Source organism: Neofelis nebulosa, chromosome 7, assembly GCF_028018385.1.
Source record: "Neofelis nebulosa isolate mNeoNeb1 chromosome 7, mNeoNeb1.pri, whole genome shotgun sequence".
NCBI lineage: Eukaryota > Metazoa > Chordata > Mammalia > Carnivora > Felidae > Neofelis > Neofelis nebulosa.
In genome coordinates, this window is record NC_080788.1 from 103,332,489 (window position 1) to 103,346,477 (window position 13,989).

Here is a 13,989-nt window from a genome sequence, read left to right on the forward strand (position 1 = left end):
TTGTCTCCCTACTTTCAATCTTACCTCTGCCAATCCATTTGCCACATATAGTTTCTTTTTATAGTATAAATCAGATTACATCATTCCCCAGATAAAACCCTTGAATGGCTTCATGACACAACTTCAAATAAAATATTAACTTCTCTGTATGGTCTATAATGCAGCCTGGTCTAACTTTCTGAGATCATGCCTCTCACCAATCCTTGCTTCTTGTATGCTATTCACATTTACATCCTTTAATTCTTTAAACATACCTAGTTCTTTCCGATCTGTGGTCCTTTATACATGCTGTCTATTCTGCAATGATCATTTGTCACTTCACTCTTTCCTAACAGACTTCCTGGCCTCGAGTCTCATTTTAAATACTACCTCTATTAAGAGTCTTATGTGATGATGCTACCTAGAATGTGTCCTTCTGTTATTCTCCACCATGGGTCTGCTCAGATTAATTTATGGTATTTATCTCAAGGAGTAATTAACATTTACTTGTTTCTGTTATCTGTCTCCCCAATCAGTCTATAAGCTCCATGAAAGCAGAGATCTCTTTCTTCACCAAGTACCTACTCAATGTCCCTGCCAGTTGTTTAGACCAAAAACACATCCGGTTTCAAAAGAGAGAAAAGTATCTAATACAATACTGAATAGGGACTATACGGATTGAGAGTTTTACACTATGAGTCAACTACTACATTTCTACTAGCCCTCTGCCTGGTGACAAAAATTGAGCCTTATAAAAAATCTCAAAAAGCCACTAAATTATTCAATTCTAAATCACAGTTTAAAGTTAAAGGCAGAAGGGCACCTGGGTGGCTCCGCTGGTTGAGCATCCAACTTCAGCTCAAGTTATGATGTCACAGTTTTTGTGAATTCCAGACCCATATCTGGCTTCGTGCTGGATAGTGCAAAGCCTGCTTCTGATTCTCTGTCACCCCTTTCTTCACCCCTCCCTCGCTGTGTGTGCTGTCTCAAATAAACATTAACAACAACAAAAAAAAAAATTAAAAAATAAAATAAAAGGCTGCAATAAAAGATGAAATGCCACATTTAACCAGAACTCTCTTCCCCATCTGGCTGAAATAATACTACAGTCACACTAATATGCTTAATTTCTATTTAGTTTAAGTCCAGCAATCAGTTGCAAACTTCAAAATGAATATAAACCAATTTCTAATTTAGTGAATATGGAAAGCAAATAAATGAACTAAGGTGAAAGAGCAAAAAAAAAAAAAAAAAAATTAAATACCTTTAAAGAGTACAAAACGAATCAACTAAGCATTTTGTAATAGCCCACCTCAGTTGCTGGGGGCTTTCATGGATACCAACCACCCAGTAGTGATCAGATTTTCCTTTACAGTGTTCTCTTGTGTTACATACAGGAGTCCATGTATTACCAAGCCCTCTGTTAAGCATTCGAACAATGCCTTCTGAATCCACATAACAGGGGGTACCTATACACCAAAAGAAAAAGAAATCACCTGGAGACACAGCTACATGTTTGTTAAATAAATCCTATTTCAAAGATACATACCAATGATTCAACTTTCAGTTCAAAAGCAAAAAATAAAACAAGGCAAATAATTCAAGATTATTTCCCACAAAACTTAATTAGCTGCACAGAATAAGCTCTAACTGAATGGAAGAAAAAAACCTGCCTGTGATAGGACTAAAATTTACTCAAGAGAATAAGCTGATAGTTTCAGTGAGAACTATGCCACCTGCTGGAATATAGCAATATTTTTAAAAGCCAATTTCAATAAAAATGTTAAGTTCTGAATCTGAAGTTTTGCTGGTTATGAAAGACTTAGAAAAACAACCAGAACCTAATGTACCATGATGATGTAGAGAAATTTGCCTTTAGTATTCTTCTTCCTCTTGGTCTTTCTTGGCCTTGTCATTGTGTTCCCCAACTCCTAGGTAAGCTATTCTGTTTCCCACTTACTCTGCCCCCATCTCAGGAAGTGCATAGCATTATTCCCTAATTATCCCTTTTATCTGTGACTTCACACACCTCTCACTCTGCAAGCAGCAGTTATCCTTAAGTCTAGATCTGATTAGTAACTGGCGGAAAAAAATAAAGATATATAAATGGAAGTTACAAATGGTCACATGATTAGAACATAAATGACCAATAATATCCCACTAGAAAACACATCCAGAAATGGTTGATTTTTAATATAATTTACTGTCAAATTTGCTGGCATACAGTGTGTACAGTGTGCTCTTGGTTTTGGGGGTAGATTCCCATGATTCATCACTTACATACAACACCCAGTGCTCATCCCAACAACTGCCCTCCTCAATGTCCATCACCCATCTTCCCCTCTCCCCTACCCCTCCCTCAACCCTCAGTTTGTTCTCTGTGTCCAAGAGTCTCATGGTTTGCCTCCCTCCCTCTCTGTTCAGAAATGTAAAAGACAAACTGGAGTTGCCAATAATATAAGTGAAGGGCAAGAATCTCCAATAGAAATAATATTTTAGCTAGGAGACAGGGCTAAATAAGGTATTTCAAATCATCATCAGTTATAAGCCACTAATAAACGAATCTATAAATGTAATTTTTAATTTCTTAGTGCTACATGAGGAAATGGAAAAAGTGAATTTTAAGAACATATTTTATTAAACCAAATATATCCAAAATATTATCATTTTAACATGTAATCAATGTAAAAGAATTACTGAAATTTTTTACTTTCTTTTTTTAAATTAAGCCTTCAAAATTCTCAGAGTATTTTATACTTATAGCACATCTCAGTTTAGATTAGCCACATGTGACTTGGTTACTGTAGTGGATAGTGCAGCTATAGAAATTTCCTATTTTCTGTGTAGAATCTTCAGGAAAAGCCACAACTTCACCACTGATTTGTATCTCCTCCTTGGTACCCATAACAAACTTTTAGAGAAATATATTTCTCTCTTTGTAAGTTTTCTAACCAGAATTCACATGAAGAACAGATCTTATACATAAAATAATGGCTACCTTGCCTAACAATTCCAGTTTCCCACTGCCAACATAATTAAGAAATTTAAACATATAATATAGACATTTATCTTTAAAAATTAATGAGGAGTAAAACAATGGAACAATTTCTACTGGAAAAATGTTTTTAATATAAACAAATGAGTTTATCTTGCCTTCAGCTGAAAATCCAACCCACACTATGTAGGATTTCCTCGTAAGAGGAAGAGGATCACCATGTAAAATTTGCTTTTTCTTTCTCCCCAGCTCTAGCAGTTGAACTCCAAGGCACTGATCACCATCAAATCCTGTACCTAGTGAGAAAATATAAATATAAATCAGGTATCAAAGGTTATTTAGCTATAATGCAGTCTAAAGTACTTTCTGTGACTTGAAATGATTTTGTGATAAATTCTTAGATTAACTAGCACTACTTTTTATGGATAACCCACCTGACTGACATATCATTCAGGTATTAGAATACTATATTACATGGACTACTTATATAAAGTGATATTAAGAGGTAATTCATTCACTCAAATATTTACAAGAGCTTATATATGCCGGGTATTGGGGCTACAATGGTAAAGAAAATGAAGTCACACTGTTCTCATGAAATTCATATTCAGGTAAGAGAAGACTAATTTTTAAAAAGAAAAAAATGCTAAGTGTCTCCAAAGAGTTAAAAGAATAATATGATACAGAGCGTTACACTGAATGGTTACCTTAGATTAGACAAAAGGTGGCCTCTTTGAGAAAGTGAAATTTAGCTGAGACATAAACTGCAAGTTGGAGGGGTGCCTGGGTGGTTCAGTAGGTTAAGCGTCCAGCTCAGGTCATGTTCTCATGGTTTGAGTCTGAACCCTGCATTGGGCTCTGTGCTGACAGCTCAGAGCCTGGAGCCTGCTTCAGATTCGGTGTCTCTCTCTCCCTCTCTGCCCCTCCCCTGCTCGTGCTCTGTCTGTCTCTCTCTTAAGAATAAATAAGCATTTAAAAAAAATGCATGCTGAAGCCAGCCACCCAAAGGTCGGCGGGGGGGGGGGGGGGGGAGCACTATAGTAAACAGAAGGAACAGCTAATGAAAAGGTCCTAAGATAGGGACAAGCTTGGTAAATTTGAAGAATACAAAGAAGCTAGTACTGCTAGAATGAGTAACAAGAAAAAGTGGCAACAGATGAGGTTCAAGAGGCAAGCAAAGGTCAGATCATGTAGGACCCTGCTGGCTGTGATGAAAAGCTTGATTTTTATTCTAAAGCAATGGAAAGTCAGAAAAACTTGAGAAGGATGTGTTCTGACTTTATGTTTTTAAAAAATCACTTAGGTTGCCAGGTGGAGAATGGATTGTGGAAGGCAAGGATTGAACCTGACAAGCTAGTTACGGGACAACTACAATAGTCCAAGAGAAGACATCTGGGTTGAACTGGGGTTTCAGTGGAGGAGATGAAAACAGAGGGTTTGGAATGTGTTATTTCATAGAACTGACATGATGGGGTTGACATGGGGAGTAAGGGAAAGAGAAAACTCCATGGTAACTCTTACATTTCTGCCTTGAGTGGCTGGATTAATAGTATGGTATTTACTCAGATGGAGAAAACTAAGTGAAAGGCAAGGTGGAAGGGAAAAAAAAACCCAAAGGTTTTATTGTGACCAAGTTTGAAATGCATATCAAAACTCTACCAAGAGATTTCAAGTAGCCACTGGATATGTAAGTCTGTAGACATAAGGAGAGGGCAGGGCTGGTGATATTAATTTATAAGTCATGGACATACAGATGTATTTAAAGCCATAGGCCTTGCGGACATAACCCAGGGTAGTTTCTCAAACTGCATTTTTGAGCCACGAGTCATGAAATCAGTTTAAAGTTGCAAATAGCATTTAAAGAAAACTGAAATCAAAGAGTACATATTGTCCATGAGACTTCTGTAGTTACATTTACAGATATGTATAGATTAGCAAAATAGAGCATATTTCTTACTAGGGCTAAGCAGCCAAAAGACTGAAAGCTCCTCATCTAGAGAGGGTACTAGAGAAGAGGGATTGTGACAGAGTCCTGGAGCACTCCAGCTAAGAGGATGGCATAAGAGGAGCAGCTAGTGGAAGAGCTGAAGGAGTTATCAGTAAGAAAAACATCAGGAGTGATGTCACAGAATCCAAGAAAATAAAGTGTTGGGTGGGGAATGGGTAAAATAGGTGATGGGGATTAAGAAGTACATTTCCCATGATGAGCACTGGGTGATATATGGAATTACTGAATTACTATATTGTACACCTGAAACTAACAAAACACTATTTTAACTATACTGGAATTACAATTTTTAAGAAAAGAAAGCATTTCTGATGGAATTACCAAAAAATAAGCATAAAAAGATTATTGGTAATCTTTTTTTTTTTTTTTTTAAGTAAGCTCTGGACCCAACATGGGGCTTCAACTCATGGCCCTGAGACGAAGGTCCCATGCTCTACCTACTGAACCAACCAGCTGCCCCATATCAATAACCTTGAAAAAAATCAGTCTTCAAACAGTGGTAGGGACTAAGGACACAGTATAAGGTGAGGAAAAGGAAGCAGCAACTTTTTAGTCATATTCAAACTGTCTTGGTCTTGCACACTGGAAGTTACTTTATTATTTTTTTTTTTTTTGAGATATTTAAATGCTGAAAATTCTTATGAGATATAGACATGGAAGTAACTAGCCAAGTTCTACCTTGGAATTCTTTCTAGAATATAGTTTTTCTATAAACAAAATATTTTCATTCCTACTAGTGAATACAACAAAATTCTGTACATTCATAGATTACACAGATTCAAATGCTAAAATGAATGCAAAAGGATGTATATAATCCAAAACAAAGTATGAGAAAGACAAAGAAAGCTCAAGTAATTTTCATTTTACTTCAAGTCATGGCAAGATCATAAAAGACTAGAAAAAAAATCTACCTCTATGATAAACAATGAAAAGCTGTTCTCCATGTCCTGCCATTGATACTACAGGCCCAGGAAGACTGAAGACCTCTTTTTGAACACCTCCAATAGTGAACAATCGAAGGAGCAAGGCACTAGTGGCAGCAGCTGCCCATCCCAGACCAAGACATATGGCTTCAATATCTTCATTCTGAGGCATGTCTACTATCCACTCTTTGCTTGAGTCCCAAGAACTAAAGTGCAGGCAGTGAAGCTTGCTATAAATTAAAATAAGACAGAAACAATCAAACGTTCCTATTTGATGTTTTATATATATGAAGCTAATCATGATACCCAGTGACAAAAACCAAATAATTTTTCTTTTAAACATAAATGGTACAAAAATAGCTTTGAAATATTTATGAAATATCCTTAAAATGGAATGTATTAAAACCATTAACAGTCATGTTACTGAAGAATACTTAAAAATACAGGAAAATGCTCACAACATAATGTTAAATGAAAACAGGCAGACTAAAATCTGCAGAGTATGATCGATCCTAGGTTGCAAATACACAGACAAATCACAACTAAGTTTTTAAAAAGGGAATAAACATCAAAATGTTAGTTCTTTCACTGTAAAAAAAATTTAATACAGGAAAACAAAGGAAGAAAGGAAATACAATCACATATAATCCCACCAGCTAGATCACCAACCACTGCTAACAATCTGATGTTTCCAGTCTTTCTTATTTACATTTATTTATATTTATACACACATACACACACACACACACACACGGAAGTTATTAAGGTTAAACTTGGGAATGCAGATATTACAGTATTTAGAACCAGAGGCAGTACTGATTTACTGAAGAGTAATTTTAAATTCAATTTTAAAATGAAAAGTAACATTGTATTCAGCTGTGAAATAATATACCCAGGAAAACAAAGAAAAAGATATCTGGAAAAAAACTGTACATGGAAATAAATGTTCTATTTATGTAAGATTCTGAGTCAGAGACACGGAGTCAACAGTGGTTTCTATTAGTAAACTGATTTAATTCAATAATGAAGTATAGAGTGGATTTTACAATGTATAAATTAGGAAACCAATTAAAATGTATTTGTTAGACTCTAATGCATACTCAATCACCCATGTATCTCATTAAAATGCAGATTCTGATTTAGAAAGTCTGGGGTGGGGTCTGAAATTCTGTTTTCAATAAGCTTCCAGGTGACCCATGCCCCTAATTTGTGAACTACACTTTGAGCAGCAAGAAGCTAATGTATCCAATCAGAAAGATTTTAATTTCAAATCACCTCAGAGTCAGTAAAAATCTACGATCAAGTGTATAAGCACTACAATCTGCTGAAGAAGAGAGATCAGGAGAGGGTAATCTGGCTGAAATAACAGAAAGTTAAGTAAAAATGTTTTTTCTTCTTTAAAAAAAAAAAAGGATTCAGCCTCTACTGCTTCTCCACCGTAATTTTTTTGTCTATTTTTCCAAATATCATTCTCCCCCCTTCTTTTTTTAAAGAAGTTTCAAGGGGTGCCTGGGTGGCTCAGTCCATTAGGCATCTGACTTCGGCTCAGGTCATGATCTCACAGCTCATGAGTTGGAGCCCCGTGTCGGGCTCTGTGCTGACAGCTCAGAGCCTGGAGCCTGCTTTGGATTCTGTGTCTCCCTCTCTCTCTGCCCCTCCCCCGCTTGTGCTGTCTCTCTCTGTCTCTCAGAAATGAATAAATGTAAAAAAAAAAAACAAAAAAAACCCAAAATAGAGAAGTTTCTAATCTAATTATAGTGACAAAAAAACCCAAAACCAACAAACAAAAAACCCAGGTGACAAAAAACTTGTCCAAGGAAAGTACTGGATTAACTGTCTAGGGATACAAGAACATTTTGGGTGATAAAAAATAATTTTGAGGGACGCCTGGCTGTCTCAGTTGATATAGCGTATGACACTTGGTCTTGGGTTGTGGGTTCAAGCACTACACTGGGTATAGGGAATTCCTTAAAAATAAAATCTTAAAAGAAAAACTTTTTTTGATTGGGACAGTGGTTATCTGAATATATACACATTTGTTAAACTCATCAAACTGTACACCTAAAATGGGTGCATTTTATCGTACATAAATTATACTAATAAAGTAAATTTAAAAAGGACAGGGATTTATACAAAAAGAAATCTAGAAGGATACACATCAAACTGTTAACAGTGGTTATGTCTGACAGAATTCTGGGGGGACTTTTTCTTCCTAAAAATTCTGTACTGCTTAAGAATGTTTGTTTATAATTCATATGTATTATTCTTGTAATACTAATGAAACACAGTAACAATATAAAAAATAGCCCCATTTCTCTTGCAATTACAAACTGTCATACCTTCATTTGTAGTTAGAGAATGTGAGGGGACAATTAGGCAAAAACAGACATGTTCTGAGGTCTTATGTATGAAACACTTCTGTATCTAACAACTCAGCAGTGACGAATTCTTCCTAATAATCTTGAATTTACCTTGCTAGTTCATCCGAGCTTTCACATGCCAACAAAATAGCTTCATGAGAAAGATCTGCTACTGTGTAATTCAAAGTGTTTGATAAATGTGTTGCATGGTGTATGGAGGTATCATGGAACTCCACATCTATGGCATTGTCTTGTTCATCATTATAGCAGCGAATAATTCCAATAGAGTTCCACACCTACAAGCATTAAGGTTAAATACAAGCTTGAGAAAAATTAAAAGGTCCTAGGATCAGTAGACTAAACTACAAATTAACAAATATTATAATTCAGTTTGTATCGAAATTTAAGTTATGGGAACAACCACAGCTCATCTACCTTTAAATAGTTTCAAGTAAGAGTAGTGACATCAGGACTACAATTATTATCTACTCTTTTCATGAGAAGAAAGCACATACTTATTTATTAGCAAATGGAGTATTCCATTTAATATTTTAAAAATTATACTACTGCCATAAAAAAATACAATTTTGTACAACCAAACCATTAAATTCCCCAAAAGAAATATTTCAAAACTGTATTTACTTATAAATACAGACATAAATGACAGCATATTTTCCTGTTCCAACTAACTGGCTTAAATTATAAGAATAAATATATACATTTTAAAGCAACATAAATTGATACCATTTAGAAAACTTATCTTCCATCTATGTACACTACAGGTTCACACTAGGCCCTAGTGTTTCCTTTCCTCTACCACAAATAACTATACATAAAACAGTTGACACTAAAAAATTAAGACCTATTACTTGATGATGATTACTGACAGCAACAAAAAGACTTATTAAAATAAAACATCAACTTTAATATTTACCTACAAATTTATGCCAGGTGGATACCAGGCAAAGTCCTCAGTGGAAAACCTCAAATAACCAACAAATAAAAATATTAAACTTTTTAACTCTCAAGCTTAAAATAAAAAGCTAATATATTCACTTATCCATTTTAGAAATATTTTTTTTTTAATTTCTTATTTTTTATTTTCTTTAATTTTTGAGACAGAGAGAGACAGAGCATGAGCAGGGGAGGGGCAGAGAGAGAGGGAGACACAGAATCTGAAGCAGGCTCCAGGCTCTGAGCTGTCAGCACAGAGCCCAACACAGGGCTCAAACTCACAGACTGTGAGATCATGACCTGAGCTGAAGGCGGACACTTAACCAAGTGAGCCACCCAGGCACCCCTAGAAATATATTCTTAATGCCTACTGTGCCATACCTTGCTCTTTTTTTAAGTTTATTTATTTTTGAGAGAGAGAGAAAGTGCGAGTTGGAGAGGGGCAGAGAGAGAGAGAAAAAGAGAGAGAATCCCAAGCAGGCTTCCACATTGTCAGCATAGAGCCCAACGTGGGGCTCGAACCCATAAATAGAACCGTGAAATGTGACCTGAGACAAAGTTGGATGCTTAACTGACTGACCCACCCAGGCGCCCCATACCTTGTTCTAAGTGCTATCAATAAACAAAACAGAAACATCTCTTATCCTTTGGAGTTTACATTCCAGTGGGATGGATGGGGAAAAGAGGCAGAGAGTTTTTTTTTCCATAGCACTTATCACTTTCTAATATATCATACTAAGAGTTGTCTTCTAAAAAACATCTTCTCACTAGTGTTTTGGAATCAGTATAAACTATTATATAAAAATTAATATGAGAAATAAAGTTTGGAAGTATAACCAAGAGGTACTGCAAGATATACAGTCATATTAACTTTATGTTCATTTTGTCACTCTGCAAAGCAGAATTTTATTTAACATAATAAGGTTGAAATAAGATTAAAACTGAATTAACCATAAAAAAATAAACCACAAAATTCTGTACCAAAGTGCTGTAGGCCAGTTAATCAAGGTTTTTAAAAATATTTTTTACCAAACAGAATTAACTATATTGAGAAAAAATTCTTAAAGGTAAAAGAATATATAATATGATATGATATAATATAATATAATATAATATAATATAATATAATATAATATATAACATAAAACTATTTTGAAGTTAAGTGGAGATCCAAAGCTTACCATGAATCTATGAGTGAGATGCACGGGTGTAGAACCTGACTGGAATGGCTTTTGCCGGGGAGTTGGCATCGGCCCATCATAAAATGGCCTTTGGGGTGTTACAAGTGGTAGATTATGAATGCTGTCTGCCTGATCATCTTCCTCCTCCTCCTTGAGAAGATTAGAACCAGTTTTTAACATTGTAACATCTAGAAAACAAAGAATTATAATTAGAGAATCATAAATACCAATGACCTAAAAAAAAAAAAAAAAAAAAAAAAGCATTATAAAATCCAAATAACATTTTCCATTCATACTTAATAATACTAACATGCTATCTGCCTCCTCCACTGTGTTAATGTTTACAGCGATGGTGCAAAAACAGTAGAGGGTAAAACTGTTGGTGCTATGACATAAATCCAGGCAGCGGCACCAATCTGTATTAGCAGTCGCCTCACTGTTAACCACCACTCAATTGCAGTAAAAATATCAATTCTGTTAAACCCTAATCTTTGCACAGATTTTTAAAAAATGTTCTCTGTGCTAAAATGAGAAGTGTGCATGAAGACGTGTGATGTCTGCCTCAGAAAAAAAGAAACCATTTGTACAAATGAGTTGTAAGCTGAACTGTTGATTTTCTCACGAAACACCATTTTTACTTGAAAGAATGCCAGATAAAGTATGATTATGCAGACTTTGGTATTTTGGTCAACATATTCTTGAAAATAACGAAGTAGGCTGGTCATTTAAGAAAAATAACTGACAGAATCTGTTGCCAATGATAAAATTTGAGTTTTCAAGCAAGAATCAGAAAACTTTTATGGGGCGCCTGGGTGGCTTGGTCGGTTAAGCGTCCGACTTCGGCTCAGGTCATGATCTCACGGTCCGTGAGTTCGAGCCCCACGTCGGGCTCTGTGCTGACAGCTCAGAGCCTGGAGCCTGCTTCCGATTCTGTGTCTCCCTCTCTCTCTGACCCTCCCCCGTTCATGGTCTGTCTCTCTCTGTCTCAAAAATAAATAAACGTTAAAAAAAAAAAGAATCAGAAAACTTTTACCTGCCACCATGAGCTTGACTGCTTCTTAATATTTAAAAACTTCTGACAAGATTGGTGATGATACTAACAAATACAATCCTAGATAATGTATCAGTATTACAAAGGCCTGCAAACCTCAGTGAACCAGTATTTTCTAAATTACCAATGCATGTATTTCAAAATCAAACATGGTAAACTAAAAGATCCATTCAAGTCAGACCAATGGATCTTAATATAATATAGTTGGAAAGTTCACTGGAGAGTTTTCAGATTCCACACTGCAAATAATCTTTATGAAATGATCACTTGTTGAGTTTTGGTACAGTAGCAAAGGATATCCACAATTATTTCAATAGGCTATTGAAATACTTCCTTTTCAAATTACATGTTTGTGTTGAACCTGAATATTCTTCACATACTTTAAGCAATTAGGCAAAACAACACGTATGTCAGTAGAATGAATTCTGAAGCATGAAAGAATTCAGTTATCTTCTATTCCAGATATGGAATAAATTTTCAAAAGAGTAAAATAATGCCACTTTTCTTATTAAGTTTTTCATTTGAAATGTTACTTATGTTTACATACATACATACGTAATAAATAAAAATTTAAAAAGTAAATAAATATATTTAAATTTTGTTTTAATTTCTAACATGGTAAATAACAGTATATAAATTCCATAAATAATTCTCTTTGGGGTCCACAAAAGTTTTTAAGAATGTAATAAACTCTGGAGACCAAATATTTAAGGACTCCAGTCCTATAAAACCCTATATGATTTAAATGTAGCAAAATTTACCGCCATAAAATGGTATTTGGCATTTTACTTGACAATGTTCAAATGTGCTATTTTAGCAGTTTATTTGAAGGTTTTTTTACTGTAACATCAATTTCCTTAACAGACACTATTATTCGTATTACTTTTTATTAAAAAATTTTTTTAATGTTTATCTTTGAGAAAGAGAGAGAGCAAACACGCAAACGGGAGAGAAGCGGGGGGGGGGGGGGACAGAGGATCTGAAGGGGGCTCTGTGCTGATAGCGGAGAGCCCAATGGGCTGATCCGTGAACTGTGAGATCATACATGACCTGAGCCAAAGTTGGACACATAACGGACTGAGCCAACCAGGTGCCCCTATTTCTTCTTGAGTTAGCTTGGTACCTTATGTCTTTCAAAGAATTTGTCCATTTTATCTAAGTTGTTGTATTTATGGGCACAAAGTTGGTCATACTATTGTTATTATTTTGTTATTAATAGCAGTGCTATCTCACAGAAATAGGAGTATATAATTTAAAAATTTTTAGTAACCATATTTTAAATAGTAAAAAAAGGTTTAATTTTAATATTATACTGTACTAAAGTATTATAATTTTGACATGTATTCAATGTTAAAAAATGACTAAAATACTTTACATTCTTTTTTTCATACTGTCTTCAAAGTCTGGTTGCATTCTATACTTATAACACATCTCATTTTGAACTAGCCACATCTCAAGTGCTCAAAAGCCACAGATGGCTTAATGGCCACCATACTGGACAGTACATATCTATACAATCTATGGTGACAGCCCCCTTTCATTACTTGTATTAGTCATTTATGCCTTCTCTTTCTTTCTGATCAGTCACGATAAAGGTTTAAAAATGTTACTGATCTTTTCAAAGAACTAGCTTTTGGTTTCACTGACTTTCTTTACAGCTTTTGGTTGTCAATATCATTGAATTCTGTTTTTTATTTCCTTCCTTCTGCTAGTTTGGAGTTTAATCTCTTCTTCTGTTTCTAATTTGCTAAAGCAGAAGCTTAGATAATTGATTTGAAATCTTCTTTAACATAAGTAGTTAATACTACATACTTCCCTCTACCCACTACGTTAGCTACATTCTACAAACTTAATAATGACTTCAAATAATAGTTTTTTTAATTTTTTTTTTTAATGTTTATTTATTTTTGAGACAGAGACAGACAGAGCATGAACAGGGGAGGGTCAGAGAGAGAAGGAGGCACAGAATCTGAAACAGGCTCCAAGCTCTGAGCGGTCAGCACAGAGCCCTACACGGGGCTTGAACTCACGGAGTGTGAGATCATGACCTGAGCCGAAGTCAGCCGCTTAACCGACTGAGCCACCCAGGCGCCCCTCAAATAATAGTTTTAATAAAAAAATTGTAAAATATCAATTGACAGGATGAATCATCACATCCACAAAGTCAATACATACCAACTGAGTTTTCATCATCTTCTAGAATGTGACTTCGCTGTCTAGGACGACCTGAAGCCAGCATGAGGTCGTCATCTTCTTCCTCATCATTTATAATTCTTTTTGAAAAAGAAGGGGTCTCCACTGCATTGTCATTTAGAAAATCACCAGCATTATTTGTATCATCTCCATCAAAAAGATCACTGTAATCTTTTTCTACTCTGCTAGAGACCTTGAACAAATTAACACAAATTACAAAGATTAGTGAACTATTTAAATAAATGCAATTACTCAAAAGCCAATTCTGTAATGTGCACCTATATATTCCACCAAGTAAGTAAATTCCCTGACAAGAATTAATAAATGTATTTATAAGAATTATAT

General features: G+C 35.1%; 1 protein-coding gene across 4 annotated transcripts in view; it reads right to left on the reverse strand.

The window, feature by feature from the left end:
• Positions 1 to 13,989, reverse strand: part of WDHD1 (WD repeat and HMG-box DNA binding protein 1) — a 67,458-nt gene that overhangs the window by 25,372 nt on the left and 28,097 nt on the right. For all 4 annotated transcript variants that reach the window (XR_009264904.1, XR_009264903.1, XM_058740663.1 and 1 more), the window contains 6 exons: positions 13,627 to 13,837; positions 10,401 to 10,588; positions 8,377 to 8,561; positions 5,894 to 6,135; positions 3,133 to 3,270; positions 1,292 to 1,448 (listed from right to left, as the gene is read on the reverse strand). Coding sequence is in view for 2 of the 4 variants with exons in the window: in XM_058740663.1 (XP_058596646.1) it covers positions 1,292 to 1,448; positions 3,133 to 3,270; positions 5,894 to 6,135; positions 8,377 to 8,561; positions 10,401 to 10,588; positions 13,627 to 13,837 (1,121 nt within the window). In the remaining 2 variants the exon portion in view is untranslated. The remainder of the gene's footprint in view (positions 1 to 1,291; positions 1,449 to 3,132; positions 3,271 to 5,893; positions 6,136 to 8,376; positions 8,562 to 10,400; positions 10,589 to 13,626; positions 13,838 to 13,989) is intronic.